Source organism: Pleurodeles waltl, chromosome 6 (genome assembly GCF_031143425.1).
Source record: "Pleurodeles waltl isolate 20211129_DDA chromosome 6, aPleWal1.hap1.20221129, whole genome shotgun sequence".
Classification (NCBI taxonomy): Eukaryota; Metazoa; Chordata; class Amphibia; order Caudata; family Salamandridae; genus Pleurodeles; species Pleurodeles waltl.
The window spans coordinates 290,930,578-290,945,910 of NC_090445.1; the positions used below are offsets into that span (position 1 = coordinate 290,930,578).

A 15,333-nucleotide genomic window follows, 5' to 3' on the forward strand; every position below is an offset into this window, starting at 1 on the left:
TCTAACCTGCAGTGCACAACCTTCTGAGTTGTCCTCCGGCATTGTGGGACTCCCTTTTGTGTCTTTGGGTGGACTCTGGTTCACTCCTCTTCCAAGTGCCTGTTCTGTTACTTCTGCGGGTGCTGCCTGCTTCTGTGAGGGCTCCCTGACTTGCTGTGCGCCCCCTCTGTCTCCTCATCCAAGTGGCGACATCCTGGTCCCTCCTGGGCCACAGCAGCATAGAAAAACCCTAATCGTGACCCTTGCAGCTAACAAGGCTTGTTTGCGGTCTTTCTGCATGGGAGCACCTCTGCAAGCTTCTTCACGATGTGCGACATCCATCCTCCAAAGGGGAAGATCCTAGTCTTCTTCGTTCTTGCAGAAACCAAAGCTTCTACCATCCAGTGGCAGCTTCTTTGCACCCTCAGCTGGCATTTCATGGGCATCTGCCCACTCTCGACAGTGTCGTGACTCTTTGACTTGGTCCCCTTGTTCCACAGGTACTCAGGTCCGGAAATCCACTGTTGTTGCTTTGCTGGTGTTGGCCTTCCTTGCAGAAACCCCCTATCACGACTTCTGTGCTCTCTGGCGGTTATAGGTGCACTTTACACCTACTTTTCAGGGTCTTGGGGTGGGCTATTTTTCTAACCCTCACTGTTTTCTTACAGTCCCAGCGACCTTCTACAAGCTCACATAGGTTTAGGGTCCATCTGTGGTTCGCATTCCACTTTTGGAGTATATGGTTTGTGTTGCCCATATACCCATGTGCTCCTATTGCAATCTACTGTAACTTTACATTGCTTGCATTACTTCCTTTTGCTATTACTGCATATTTTTGGTATTGTGTACATATATCTTGTGTATATTTGGCATCCTCATGCTGAGGATACTCACTGAGATACTTTTGGCATATAGTCCTAAAAATAAAGTACCTTTATTTTTTAGTATACTGTATCTGTGTATTGTGTTTTCTTATGATATTGTGCATATGACACCAGTGGTATAGTAGGAGCTTTGCATGTCTCCTAGTTCAGCCTAAGCTGCTCTGCTATAGCTACCTTCTATCAGCTTAAGCTTCTAGAAACACCTCTTCTACACTAATAAGGGATAACTGGACCTGGTACAGAGAGTAAGTACCCCTTGGTACCCACTACAAGCCAGGCCAGCCTCCTACAGGGACTGAAGCCCATGCACAGCGTACTGTGCTGAGGGGGCTCCATCGAGCTCGTCCACGCTCGCACTGCAGGGGCTGTGGTGTCCGTTGTTACGACACTGAGTTTTAAATGCCGAGCCAAAGCTCATATCATAACACAACATACATAACAGAAAAAAGCCAAAATGGCTGCAAGGGTACCACAATGCATCCATTCATAGAGGTGCATACATGTGGAGGTAGGTACACAATGGCCATCTTGAATATTGGTGACCATTCCATGATGGCTGCTTTGTGCGGACATTTGTGCACATTCATCACAACGCACGTCCATGAATGCGTTGGACTATTCCTGCAGACATTTTGTTATTTTTTACTTTCCAGCATGGCAGAAGACCATATCCAAATAGTGAACTAAAAAAACGTGTGAAGAGTGACGATACAAAATCGGCAAAGGTCAGCACATACCTTCTAAGGCAGAGACCTACTGGCTTTGCCAATTTTTGCTTGGTTGTCTCTTATTTCCATTTCTCATTTAGCCCCTAGCTCCCTTTTTCTCACGTGTCTCTATCGCTTTATCACCTCGCTGTTTCTCTGCTCTCACCCTCCATCGCTTAGGCCTTTCTAACGTGCCTGTCTCTTAACTGCCCTTCTGTTTCTTCCCCTCCTCATATTTTTTTTCAGGTCTATCTTTCTCACTCCCGTCTCTGTCTCTTTCTTAGCCATCTCTTTTTTGTTTCTATGCCTCTATTTCAACTTTTCTCGTTTTCCCCACGATCTCTCTACCTGTTGTTTTCACATCTGCCTGTCCCTTTATCACATTTCTAACCTGTCTTATTTTCCCTCACATATCTTCCCTGTCTTTACATCACTTTGGTAAATCTCATATATACTCACTACTCCATCATCTCAGCTCTCTTTCTCAGATGTCCTTCAGCTCTCTCATCTTCCGCATATTTCTTTGTATCAGCTACCTTTGGCTTTACCCCTCAATTTCCTTATCTCTCCCTCACGCTCCTACCTTCTCCCCTGTCTCTGTCTCCTTATGACCTCTGACGCTCAACTGCCCACACCCCCTTTCTGATGCCCGTTTCTAACCGTTTGTTTATTACCATTCTCAATCTGTCTCACGTGTGTTGCCCTTTTTCTCCCTCAGTCATCTTCCCCAGCTCTATTTCTCAGCTGTGTCTGCATCGCCCCTCTCTCGCTATTCTGTCTTTCTCAGCTTTCCCTCAGGTCTATAGCCTGTCTCTCTCTTCTGTTTCTCACTTGTCTGTAGGGTCTGCTTCCTCTCGTCTATCATTTCCTTATCTCTTGCCTCGCTCTCCCTAAGCATTATATGAGACACGAGGCTCTTTCTACTTTCAACAATTTTTAATATATTTTTCAAGTTTTATTCCAATGTTTTCTGACAACGGAAAAGGGTTTTGGGGTTTCCCACAGAACAGCCTGTGGTTCTTCATTGCTATGCATTAATTTGAAAATAGTCTGCAGAGGTAGTTCAAGGCCCTCCTTCCATGAGGATAAATGTGCTCCTCTCCGTACAGTGCCTTGTGGGCCCTTGTGGGCCTGTCTTACGCCTTCTCGCTTTGCTCACCTCTTTTAACAGATAACATAAACTACACGAGGCGAAGATGCCTCTCTTGACCTGTGCTTAATGGCCACCAACTGATATTTACATCACATTCATAATACAGACAACAGACAAAACTCAAAAGTGCACAGTGACTGCTAAAAGGAAATGTAGCAAACTCTATATACGATAAGCAGCACGCAGCTTAAGAAGAAACATTCGTTCACATTAGCAAAGACCAAAACAAACAGCACCACCCAAGATGTGGTGTGATACTTCTTAAAAACACAATGTGACCTGCGGGAATACTATAAAACTCGGTTGTTAATTCAATTATTTACAATGTGAAAGTTTGAAAGTTTGAAAGCAAAGATGCAGTTTGAAATACATCAATTTTCATTCAAAGTAATGCTGTTCCCATTCTTGGTAGAGAAGCAAGCCTAAAGGTTACCACACTCAGTAAACACTCAAAAACAAATCTTTGCTGGTTCCACCCTTGCTCCGTGCTATTATGATCAAATATCAAGCAGCACACCTTGGTAAATTCGATACATATAGGGACACAAATATGATCTTCCAAGCAGCAAGCAGTAATGTGCCAAACTACACCAGAAAATACTTACATTGTTCCAATTTGCACTCATGATAACATCCCAAAAACAAGGTGAAAATACAGGAAAACAAGCAGCAGGAGTAGATGAAAGTGAGCCATCTGAGATACATGGTAAAAGGATTGTGTAGTGCAGGTTCCGCGAGGCCGTTCTTACAGCTGTGACTCACCCTACCTGCTGCTCACTAATGGAGCTCCCACGGTGCATTGCCCGCCCCTCCTGGAAGGGAACTAGCATTTAATTATTCCTTTGTGTTGCTGTATTATATTTTATTTGCTCTGTTGCAAGGTTCTGGGGTACTTTTTTATATTCTTTTAATTTTCTGCTCGTACTTAATTCCTAGAAAAATATGATCAGTAATGCATGCAACCATGCACTTCATTACACCCAGAGACAATATTCACATAATCTAATCAGTAAAATAAGGGAACATTATTTTATGTTGTATTGTATATTTGTTTTTCAAAATATATCCGTGTATATTTATATAAATATATACATATACACACATACACACATATGTATATATATATATATATATATATATATATATATATATATATATATATATATATATATATACACATATGTCAGGTCAGGATTTATAAAGCGCGGCAAATCACCAACGGGCGTCTCAAGGCGTTACCGTTGTGGGATGCAGGTTTATTTTGGTTCTTTTAATGCTATACACTCTTTTTGACTCATAATGTTCTGTACAAATGCATGGAGTACACTATTGTCTTACTCAATACGTTACTGTGTAATACTATATAATCTTTTCTGACTCATGCTGTTCTGTACACAAACTATTTATTGAACTATTTCCTTGATAGAATACATTACTGAAATAAAATACATCAATTGATTTCTTTGCTGCCAGAAACGCAATGTTTTAACCTTTTCGCAGCTAGCACTTTTTAAGTGTTCTTTCACAAGAAGCACCTCTCTGCTCAATTACCCTTGCCCTTTTTTCTATAGAAGAATGTGCCTTCCTAAAGAAATTAAAATTGAACCTAGTGTAGTGTGTGAGAAAGTAGCCTCTTTCTTTCCTTGTTACCCCCACTTTTGGCCTGTTTGTGAGTATATGTCACGGTGTTTTCACTGTCTCACTGGGATCCTGCTAGCCAGGGCCCAGTGCTCATACTGAAAACCCTATGTTTTCAGTATTTTTGTTATGTGTCACTGGGACCCTGCTAGCCAGGACCCCAGTGCTCATAAGTTTGTGGCCTATTGTGTATGTGTTCCCTGTGTGATGCCTAACTGTCTCACTGAGGCTCTGCTAACCAGAACCTCAGTGGTTATGCTCTCTCTTCTTTACAAATTGTCACTAACAGGCTAGTGACCAATTTTACCAATTCACATTGGCATACTGGAACACCCTTATAATTCCCTAATATATGGTACTGAGGTACCCAGGGTATTGGGGTTCCAGGAGATCCCTATGGGCTGCAGCATTTCTTTTGCCACCCATAGGGAGCTCTGGCAATTCTTACACAGGCCTGCCACTGCAGCCTGAGTGAAATAACGTCCACGTTATTTCACAGCCATTTACCACTGCACTTAAGTAACTTATAAGTCACCTATATGTCTAACCTTCACCTGGTGAAGGTTGGGTGCTAAGTTACTTAGTGTGTGGGCACCCTGGCACTAGCCAAGGTGCCCCCACCTCGTTCAGGGCAAATTCCCCGGACTTTGTGAGTGCGGGGACACCATTTCACGCGTGCACTATACATAGGTCACTACCTATGTATAGCGTCACAATGGTAACTCCGAACATGGCCATGTAACATGTCTAAGATCATGGAATTGTCACCCCAATGCCATTCTGGCATTGGGGAGAAAATTCCATGATCCCCCGAGTCTCTAGCACAGATCCGGGTACTGCCTTTCCCGGGGTTTCACTGCAGCTGTTGCTGCTGCCAACCCCTCAGACAGGTTTCTGCCCTCCTGGGGTCCAGCCAGGCCTGGCCCAGGAAGGCAGAACAAAGGACTTCCTTAGAGAGAGGGTGTTACACCCTCTCCCTTTGGAAAAAGGTGTCAGGGCTGGGGAGGAGTAGCCTCCCCCAGCCTCTGGAAATGCTTTGATGGGCACAGATGGTGCCCATCTCTGCATAAGCCAGTTTACACCGGTTCAAGGATCCCCCAGCCCTGCTCTGGCGTGAAACTGGACAAAGGAAAGGGGAGTGACCACTCCCCTGACCTGCACCTCCCAGGGGAGGTGCCCAGAGCTCCTCCAGTGTTCTCCAGACCTCTGCCATCCTGGAAACAGAGGTGTTGCTGGCACACTGGACTGCTCTGAGTGGCCAGTGCCATCAGGTGACGTCAGAGACTCCTTCTGATAGGCTCTTACCTGTGTTGCTAGCCTATCCTCCTTCCTAGGTAGCCAAACCTCCTTTTCTGGCTATTTAGGGCCTCTGCTTTGGGGAATTCTTCAGGTACCGAATGCAAGAGCTCATCAGAGTTCCTCTGCATCTCCCTCTTCACCTTCTGCCAAAGGATCGACCGCTGACTGCTCAGGGCGCCTGCAAAACCGCAACAAAGTAGCAAAGACGACTACTGCAACCTTGTATCGCTTCATCCTGCTGGCTTTCTCGCCTGTTTCCTGGTGGTGCATGCTCTGGGGGTAGCCTGCCTCCTTCTTGCACCAGGAGCTCTGAAGAAATCTCCTGTGGGTCGACGGAATCTTCCCCCTGCAACCGCAGGCAACAAAAGACTGCATCACCAGTCCTCTGGGTCCCCTCTCAGCATGACGAGCGTGGTCCCTGGAACTTAGCAACTCTGTCCAAGTGACTCCCACAGTCCAGTGACTCTTCAGTCCAAGTTTGGTGGAGGTAAGTCCTTGCCTCCCCACGCTATACTGCATTGCTGGGTACTGAGTGATTTGCAGCTGCTCCGGCTCCTGTGCACTCTTCCAGGATTTCCTTTGGCACATTCAAGCCTGGGTCCACAACACTCTAACCTGCAGTGCACAACCTTCTGAGTTGTCCTCCGGCGTCGTGGGACTCCCTTTTCTGACTTCGGGTGGACTCCGGTTCACTCCTCTTCTAAGTGCCCGATCTGGTACTTCTGCGGGTGTTGCCTGCTTCTGTGAGGGCTCCCTGACTTGCTGGGTGCCTCCTCTGTCTCCTCATCCAAGTGGCGACATCCTGGTCCCTCCTGGGCCACAGCAGCATCCAAAAACCCTAACAGCAACCCTTGCAGCTAGCAAGGCTTGTTTATGGTCTTTCTGCCTGAGAACACCTTTGCAAGATTCTTCACGACGTGGGACATCCATCCTCCAAAGGGAAAGTTTCTAGCCCTCTTCGTTCTTGCAGAATCCACAGCTCCTACCATCTGGTGGCAGCTTCTTTGCCCCCTCAGCTGGCATTTCCTGGGCATCTGCCCACTCTCGACATTGTCGCAACTCTTGGACTTGGTCCCCTTGTTCCACAGGTACTCAGGCCCGGAAATCCACTTTGGTTGCTTTGCTGGTGTTGGTCTTCCTTGCAGAAACCCCCTATCACGACTTCTGTGCTCTTTGGGGGTTATAGGTGCACTTTACACCTACTTTTCAGGGTCTTGGGGTGGGCTATTTTTCTAACCCTCACTGTTTTCTTACAGTCGCAGCGACCCTCTACAAGCTCACATAGGTTTGGGGTGCATTCGTGGTTCGCATTCCACTTTTGGAGTATATGGTTTGTGTTGCCCCTATACCTATGTGCTCCTATTGCAATCTACTGTAACTTTACATTGCTTGCATTACTTCCTTTTGCTATTACTGTATATTTTTGGTATTGTGTACATATATCTTGTGTATATTTGGCATCCTCATACTGAGGGTACTCACTGAGATACGTTTGGCATATTGTCATAAAAATAAAGTACCTTTATTTTTAGTATAGCTGTGTATTGTGTTTTCTTATGATATTGTGCATATGACACCGGTGGTATAGTAGGAGCTGTGCATGTCTCCTAGTTCAGCCTAAGCTGCTCTGCTATAGCTACTTTCTATCAGCCTAAGCTGCTAGAAACACCTCTTCTACACTAATAAGGGATAACTGGACCTGGTACAGAGTGTAAGTACCCCTTGGTACCCACTCCAAGCCAGGCCAGCCTCCTACATAGTGTAATGACATTTTTTATGTTAAAAGCAGTTTCAAGTCTGCCTCCTAGAACTTGATGGAGAGATTGCCTCCCACTGGCGGAGAACAGATGTATTTTCAAAACTCTCTTCCTTTAACATAGCCTAAGCAGCAATAATCAATAATGAAACTCGCCTTTTATGCAGCATCATCACCAATAAGGCAAGTTTCATCCTTGCACATCAGGGGCAGGGCAAGGGCCCTCCCCAGAATGAACGAGATGCTGAGAGGCATGTTTCCTCTGCACTTCTCAGAAACAACAAGCTTCCTTCACACACAGCCATGAACATCAATTCACCAAATGCCAGGGTAGCGTAAGTGACATCACATGCCATTTGACCTTTATGTTCACTCACAAACATGCTTCCACATACAAACGCACACTCTTTCTCACTTAGACACTCTCACCTGCATGCATGCACACAGCATATATTCAAAAGCATGTTTTACTTACCTAAGCTGGCAGGGAGGGTCATATTCCAGCTAACTGTACTTCAGTTTTAATTACACCAATAGTGAAAAATATGCTATTATTCAACATTAGTGTAATAAAAAAATGACAAAAACCAAAGAGAGATCTAATGGTCGTCAATAAGGATTAGCTGGCCTATGTTCCTGACACTGATTTTGCCACCGCTGAGGACAGGGGTTGTCAAGTTTCTGCACCTGCCATCAGGTGGCGCCACATGAGGACTTTCTGTGCACCTGCTGCCATTATGAATACTAGTTTGGGACCTCTGCTGATCTTCATTATTCAAACTCTCTTGGAAATCAGAGCCACTCCAGGTTCCATTACAGGGTTTACTTATGTACCACTAATGCATTATGGTATTTGTATGCCTTGGAACTCCAGCTTACCACTTTCAGCATGCCCATGTGCTCCCTTGCACCAATCCCTGTCATATAATAAAACAAGATCAGATCCATGTTCCAGTGTGGATTTTCATTCTGCCTGCTTCCTGGAGCCTATGCACACTCCTTCAGGCAGAGAACTGGAGGGGGGACATTGACTGCTCTCACCTGCATTATGTTGCTGCCTGTTCAGACCTGTTGTGAATTTCAAACACCCTGTATGGCTGGGAGGAGGGATTTAAGCCTAACATCTGCTTTCAGAACTCATGCTTCAAATGTTGCTACTGGATGCTCCTACCTTTTTCTCCAGTTGGCTGCACTCTCCAATTCTTGAACCCTTGAGAGAGGAGTTTCTGATTCCTAGTACTACTTTTTACAGTATTCTGTTTTCCTGTGGCTGCCTTAGTCAGCATTGTGTTTGTATTTTTCCTTGTTTCTCAGTCTCACCTTCTTTTCTAGCTTAATCTCCTTATTTCCCTGTTTTCCCTGCTGGGCTGCTGACCACAAATTCGCTGAGGTGGAAGCAGTTCCCTTTATTCCCCTGCTCTGAATTTATTTTCTGTTCTTGTTCTGAATTCCTGTGTTTATCTTATGTACCAGCAGGTCATAGCTTGTCTAGTGCCTGTTGGAGACATCCTTGAGTTCCTTGCTCTGAATCCTAGTTTCAGCTCCCCTGTACCAATGAGTCATTCTTATTCCAGTACCTGTTGGGTGCAGCCTCGAGTTCTTTGCTCTGAGTCCTAGTTCCACTTTCCATGCACCAGCAGGGCATAACTTGTCCCAATGCCTGTTGGGTAAATTCTCAAGTTCCTTGCTCTGAATCCTAGTTCCACTTTCTCTTTACCAATGGGTCATTCTTGTTCCAGTACATGTTGGGTACAGCCTTGAGTTCCTTGCTCTGAGTCCTAGTTCCAGTTTCCAAGTACCAACAGGGTATTACTTGTTCCAGTGCTTGTTGGGTACATTCTCAAGTTCATTGCTCTGAATCCTAGTTCCAGTTTCCTGTACCTTGATTGCTGTATCCCTGTTCATCCCTGAAGCCCTGTTCATAACTTCTTGTCCTATTTTTCTCCTTGTCTGATTGCTGTCTTGTCTTTCCTGTTTTCTGGTTATTGTTCCCCTCTGTCTCTTCCATTTCAAATTTGGTCCCCTGTCTGTTGCCATCCCTATCTTTTTAGAGTGAGACCTCTGGCTTGGTATCCTTTCCGGTCAGGTATGGGAAAGGCTTCTGTTGTTGCGCCTTTGGAGTCTTAACTCTCTCAGTGTTATTGTCAGTCTAGGTGTACCTTGCACTGAGTGCAACAGTTTCTATACAGCAGGTCCCACTAGGACTTCACTGTATGGCTGTTAGGAGTAATTTGCTGGTGTCAATCCAAAGGGCTTTCTCTAAGCTACCGAAAGACCTTTTGTTCATATACAAGTACACAGCTTAGTTTAATAATTCTTTGTTCTTGTCTTTTCCCTGTGCTATGTTGTTCAATGGACTCATTTATACCTTAAGCAGTCTGGTATTACCTTGCATTGTCTCCTTACTACGTTTTACCTCTGGGATCACTTGGTCCTGCCTTCATTCCCTGACGGGGGCACAAACACAGTGCTAGGGGCCACAGGGGACAAGCCTGGGGTCGCAGCTGCAGTCCCTGGCCACCCCTAAATGAAATCCATGCACACAGTATGAATAACAGTAGGGACATCTTCCCCACACACATTATCATAAGCAGCATGAGTAGCAATAGGGACTTCTACAACACACACACACACACGTATATCAGAAGCTGCAACTTTGATAACGTCATTCATGCCAGAACATGGGTAGCCTGTGTAGTAGAAGTTCAAGCTTCCCGCCTAATAAACAAACCAACAAAGAAGTTCAAGCTTCCAGCCTAAAAAACAAACCAACAAAGGCGGCTGCACTGGCCAGTATCCCCATGTTATGCGTGCCACCTGTGACCAGTCCTGGTATCTTATGCAAAAAGCATTTTGCATGCTGGTAGCTTAAAGTTCATCCTTGCAATTTTAAGAGTGATTGGCTGACGTTCGTCCAGTAAGTATCTATTAATATTCTGTCACTTTGTATTTTGGTATTTTTTGAAGCATCGTAAATACAAATTTTCCAGTCAATATGACAAATTTAGGAATGTTAGAAATGTATGGCCTTATTGCTTATAAAACTATGACAAGTACTGCTGAAAAACGGGATTTACGCCTATGGTTATTAGAATATGTCCCAAAGAGATGCATATATATATATATATATATATATATATATATATATATATATATATATGTGAAAAGAATCCGTGCGTTGCACTCGAATACAAAAAATGAGACATACAAAAGTCAATGAATGGCTGTAAAACAGAGAAGGGTCCAGACTAATGGATTAATTTCAATGCCAGTTGCTATGCTACAGAAGTAAACAGGTTCCAGACTAGAGTGCTCCGTTACTCGTTGGCAGTGACAAGCCGTCCACTAACTACCTCTGGAAAAATCCATTGAATAGTAACACCACGCCACCCACCACTCTACAAATGGAACAGGAAGGTATGGATTAAGGCTGACATGACACAGGGTGAGGGGGTTGTCAGATCAGAGTTCTTGTCCAAAGAGTCACCCACAGCTTTTGCTAACCTCTCGACCACACCCAAATGCTGAAAGATAAATCAACATGTACAACATAACTTTCAGTTGCAGCAAGAAGCCAGAGAACACTTATTCGCGGGCATGGCTACTCTGTCCCTTTACACCTCACCACCAAAAATCATTTGGCTACTTCAGCCTGAGTGAAGAAATGCCAATGTACCTAGGCTGTCACCTCTAGTTCTTTGCCGACGGGCCTTAAGGGTGCCTCAAACCCTTAATTGTTCAGCTTTTTCATTATGATCTGCAATTTCTGCTGCCAGCGGTGGGTTGGCTGGATCTTATTACACCATTTCTATCCTGAGCACTGCCCATTTTCACAGTAATGGTCCCCTTGCACTCATTGTTCTATGCAGTTAACAGAACTCAGTCAATGTGGGAGAGTTGGCAGGGAAAATCTTCTATTTTTTTTTTAGAAATCTCTGCATCAAAGTACCGTATATCTCCTAATCAATAGACTGGCTCAGCATGCCTAGATTGTGGTTCTTAAGTTTCTGCTGAGGCTTGCCCTTCTTCTTCAGCTCTGACACTGAGGACTCAGCTGTGTAATCTTAGAACCTTCTGTACCCTCCCCCTCTGTTGCGGGTATCTTCTGCTCCCGGGAAGCCATAGCGACTTCAATAGAGGTCAATGTCCTTCATTTTTGAGAGCGTCTGTTGCCTCCATCTTAGGGCTGCCAATTTGAGGGTCTCCCACTCAGAAGGACCTTTCCCTAAAGCATCCACAGAAATTTTCCTAAGTCACGACAACAGCCTTGGAAAAAAAACATATTTTGGCTCCTGCTTTTCTGTTAGTCTTCTATAGGGAGCATTTCAAAGCAACGTTTGAGCACGCTTTGAAATATGAAGCAGAAGTGAGACAAACAGAACTATGGGTGAATTGAGCTTCTGAATGCCACTGATGCTTTGCAAGGGCAATCATGATTCAATGTCAGATCCCTGAAGAGTCCCATCTGAGCTTGAAATGCTGCAAGCCTTATTATCCTGTCTACCTGGTAGCCCTGTGTGAGGAGCGGAAGCCCCTCCACTGTATGTCTGTGTATGTGCATTGGGGACTCAAGGGAAGATGCTGAATGGGTAGGAAACTAGTCAGTGGGCTAATCTGTACGCTTAATAAGTTTGTGTGGGAAAGTCCTCCTTTTTACCCTGGTCAACCCCAAACTTTTTGGCCAGATGCTGGTGGTTACTGACTCTTGACTGTGCCCTGGGTACTGCTAAACAGTCCCGGGGTCAGTGCTCTGTGTAAAATGAAAATGGATTATGCAAATTAGGCTAATTAGAATTGGCTGTATCAACCTACTTATAAGTCCTTAGTATGTGGTACGGCATGTAGGTTTAGAGACCACAGCTATAGGTACTGCACCCATGGGTGCACTTCTGAGGTGCCCAGTGTCATTTTAAAGGCAGGCCTGCCTTGCTGGCTGCTTTTAAGTTAAAGTTAACCAAAAATTTAACTTTGAAGTTAAAAGTACTTCCAAAGTCTTAAACTATCTTATTTGTACATATGTCACCCCTAAGGGGTGCCCTAAGTGCCCCCATGGGTGGGTGCAGTGTGACTATAAGCAGGGACTTTATAAAAGATGTTTTATGAGCCCTGGTGAGAGAAAAATAGCTACATTTGTTTCCCCCCATGGTATTGAATGGGCTCCATAGGCTCAAAAGGGTGAGATTTTATTTTTAATTAATAAACTCTCAAACGGAGTTAAACGTTTCAAGTTTGGTATCAAACTTATTGTTATAATAAACTCAACAAATTGCTAGGGTTGAATGTAATATAACTAACTCAGGGAAAGAGTTTTAGAACTCTACCTGAAAGTTGCCAACTTCAGCCCTGTAGTGCCCTTCCCTGATTTGCTAGTGCCTGGGGGAGTGGGAGAGGGTTGGGAGGTGGAGAACTGCTTCAGTAGATGGTACAATAGGATGGGGGAGAGCAGGCAAACTGTACCTCAAAGGAGGGAAGGATATTTGGGCCAACAAGTGGAGCTCCCCCATTTCCTGCAAAACCAGACAGCCAGGTTCACCCTGATTAGATTAGGAGAGGGCTGAAAGGGGTGTGTTGAGGGAAATTTAGCCATACCAGTGGGTGGGCTCAGCCAGACCTAACCTCTGACATTGAAATTCTGCCATTTTGGATTTTTGAGGAATATTGCTCCCTGGGATTGATTTTTGTCACACTTCCCAGGAAGTGGTCATACAAGAGGCTGGTGGCTTGCCTTTGATTGGACAGTTGCCCCCGCTGCTTTCAACCCCAGGAGCAAAGATAAATATAACAGAACTGCACCCACACTTCAAATCACTACCAGGAACAAAGACAAGAAGAAGAAGGACAGCCCTGATGGACCCCTGACCTGCACATGGACACTGCACTCTGAAGGACTGCACCAGTTGCACACTTGGGCTTCAGCACTAAAAGGACATTGCCTGCCTTCAACTGCTTCAAGAATGGAATCCCTGTTTGCTACAGGTAGAAAATAGCTGACCAGAGTCCCCTGCATCAAGTCCTGAAGAAACTGACTAGCTGACCACTGGCTAGTGGTCATTTTTGGATTTGAGTCAGGTGCATTCTGGGAGTTTGAGTCCTAACCCTGAAGGAGCACCTCAGAGCTTCTGGATCCTTGGGGTGAGTTGTGGACTCCTAAAGGACCTTCAAAGACCTTCTGGAGGAAGATCCAGAAGTTTGAAGAAGATTGGAGAACTTTTGGAAAAAAGCTCCATAAGTGGACGGATGCTACTTCGTGAGTCAAGCCACGTTACATCGACCACAACCCGGCATGACCTGCAGGTTTGTTCCACTGAAAAGCTTCAAAGCCCAAGAAATTCACCAGGGGTTCGTGGAAAGGCAATCCGATGACATCGACTTCCTCTTGGGGGTCGTCCGACATTGGAGAAAAAAAGCTCCAAAAAAGTGACAGTCAGAACTTAAAAAGTTGACTGAGGCTTCCCACGCAGCATATCCGAAGAGGGCTCCAGGGAGTCAAATCCAATTTCAAATTCAGCCGGGAAAGATTTCTTCAAAATCTTCTTCACCAAGGTCTCCTGCGACGCGTATCCGAAGAAGGCATCAGCGAGGTCTGATTCAACTTGCAACTTCGCCCCGGTGAAGAAATGTGTCCTGAAAAAAAAAAACGACATGAAAAGTAAAACTTTGACCGACGTCTCCCGCTCACTGTAACCGAGCAGGGCTGCATCGCGGTCAGTCTCAAATTTTGACTTAGACCCAGTCGAGTGCGACCAGATGTCCAGATTTGCGCTTTTAGTTTCTATGCGATCAAAAACATTAATTCTTTAAAAATTCATATCTCCAGGTTCCCTTATCCGATTTTATTCCTTTTGGCGTCACATTAAAGATAAAAAATATAATCTAATTTTATAAATTGGTTTTGGATTTTTACGCTGTTTCCTGTGTTTTATTTTATCACAGTTTTTTTATTTTTGAATGCTTTACACACTTTGGCCCTCATTATGACATTGGCGGTAAGTTACGCTTGCCACCAACATACTGCCACCGCGGCGGATAACCGCCAAGTATATTATGACACACACATACCAATCCGTCACTATACAGCCACACACACAAGTCCACCAGCCCAAAGGTCGGTGATAAACTGGCGGTATCCAAACCCACACCGTTACGCCAACAGAACTACGCCCACAACATTATGACCCACGAATCACCGCGGCACACATTCAATGGACGCTAAACCATTGTCGGTACATACCGCTGTGCTCAAAATACACACACATATACAAATCAACATCACATTGGTCTATTCAAACTACACACACCTGACACCTATACACACACCACACCCACACCACTATAAAACACACACCCACATTACCCAGAACCCTTTACGACTACAATTAATTACCAACAGAGAGACACCACAACCACAGACAAGACCAGAGACACACACCACCATCTCCTATACACCACCCACGCACCTTACATCACACACCCCAACACATCACCCCATACATCCTCACCCACACCACGCACACTACACCCATGGTACCACAACTACATTCCAGGTTCTCTGAGGAGGAGCTAAGGGTCATGGTGAAGGAAATCATCCGGGTAGAGCCACAGCTATTTGGAGCACAGGTGCAGCAGACATCCATTTGCTAGGAAGATGCAGCTATGGTGGAGAATCGTGGACAGGGTCAACGCCGTGGGTCAGCACCCCAGAACAGGGGATGACATCAGGAAGAGGTGGAATGACCTACGGGGGAAGGTGCGTTCTGTGGCAGCAAGACTCCAAATACCTGTACAGAGCACTGGCGGTGGACCCCCACATCCTCCCCCACAACTAACAACATGGGAGGAGCAAGTCTTGGCAATCATGCATCCTGAGGTCCTGGAAGGAGTAGAAGGAGGACTGGTAAGTCAACTCTTTACTACTTT

The 15,333-nt window shown here is 45.1% G+C and overlaps 1 protein-coding gene across 1 annotated transcript in view; it reads right to left on the reverse strand.

The window, feature by feature from the left end:
- Nucleotides 1-3,491, reverse strand: part of LOC138299643 (galactosylgalactosylxylosylprotein 3-beta-glucuronosyltransferase 1-like) — a 266,337-nt gene extending 262,846 nt beyond the window's left edge. Inside the window, exon 1 of the mRNA XM_069238095.1 lies at nucleotides 3,329-3,491. Within this exon, the coding sequence (XP_069094196.1) occupies nucleotides 3,329-3,428 (100 nt within the window). The 5' untranslated portion in view covers nucleotides 3,429-3,491. The remainder of the gene's footprint in view (nucleotides 1-3,328) is intronic.
- Between the last annotated feature and the right edge of the window lie 11,842 nt (nucleotides 3,492-15,333).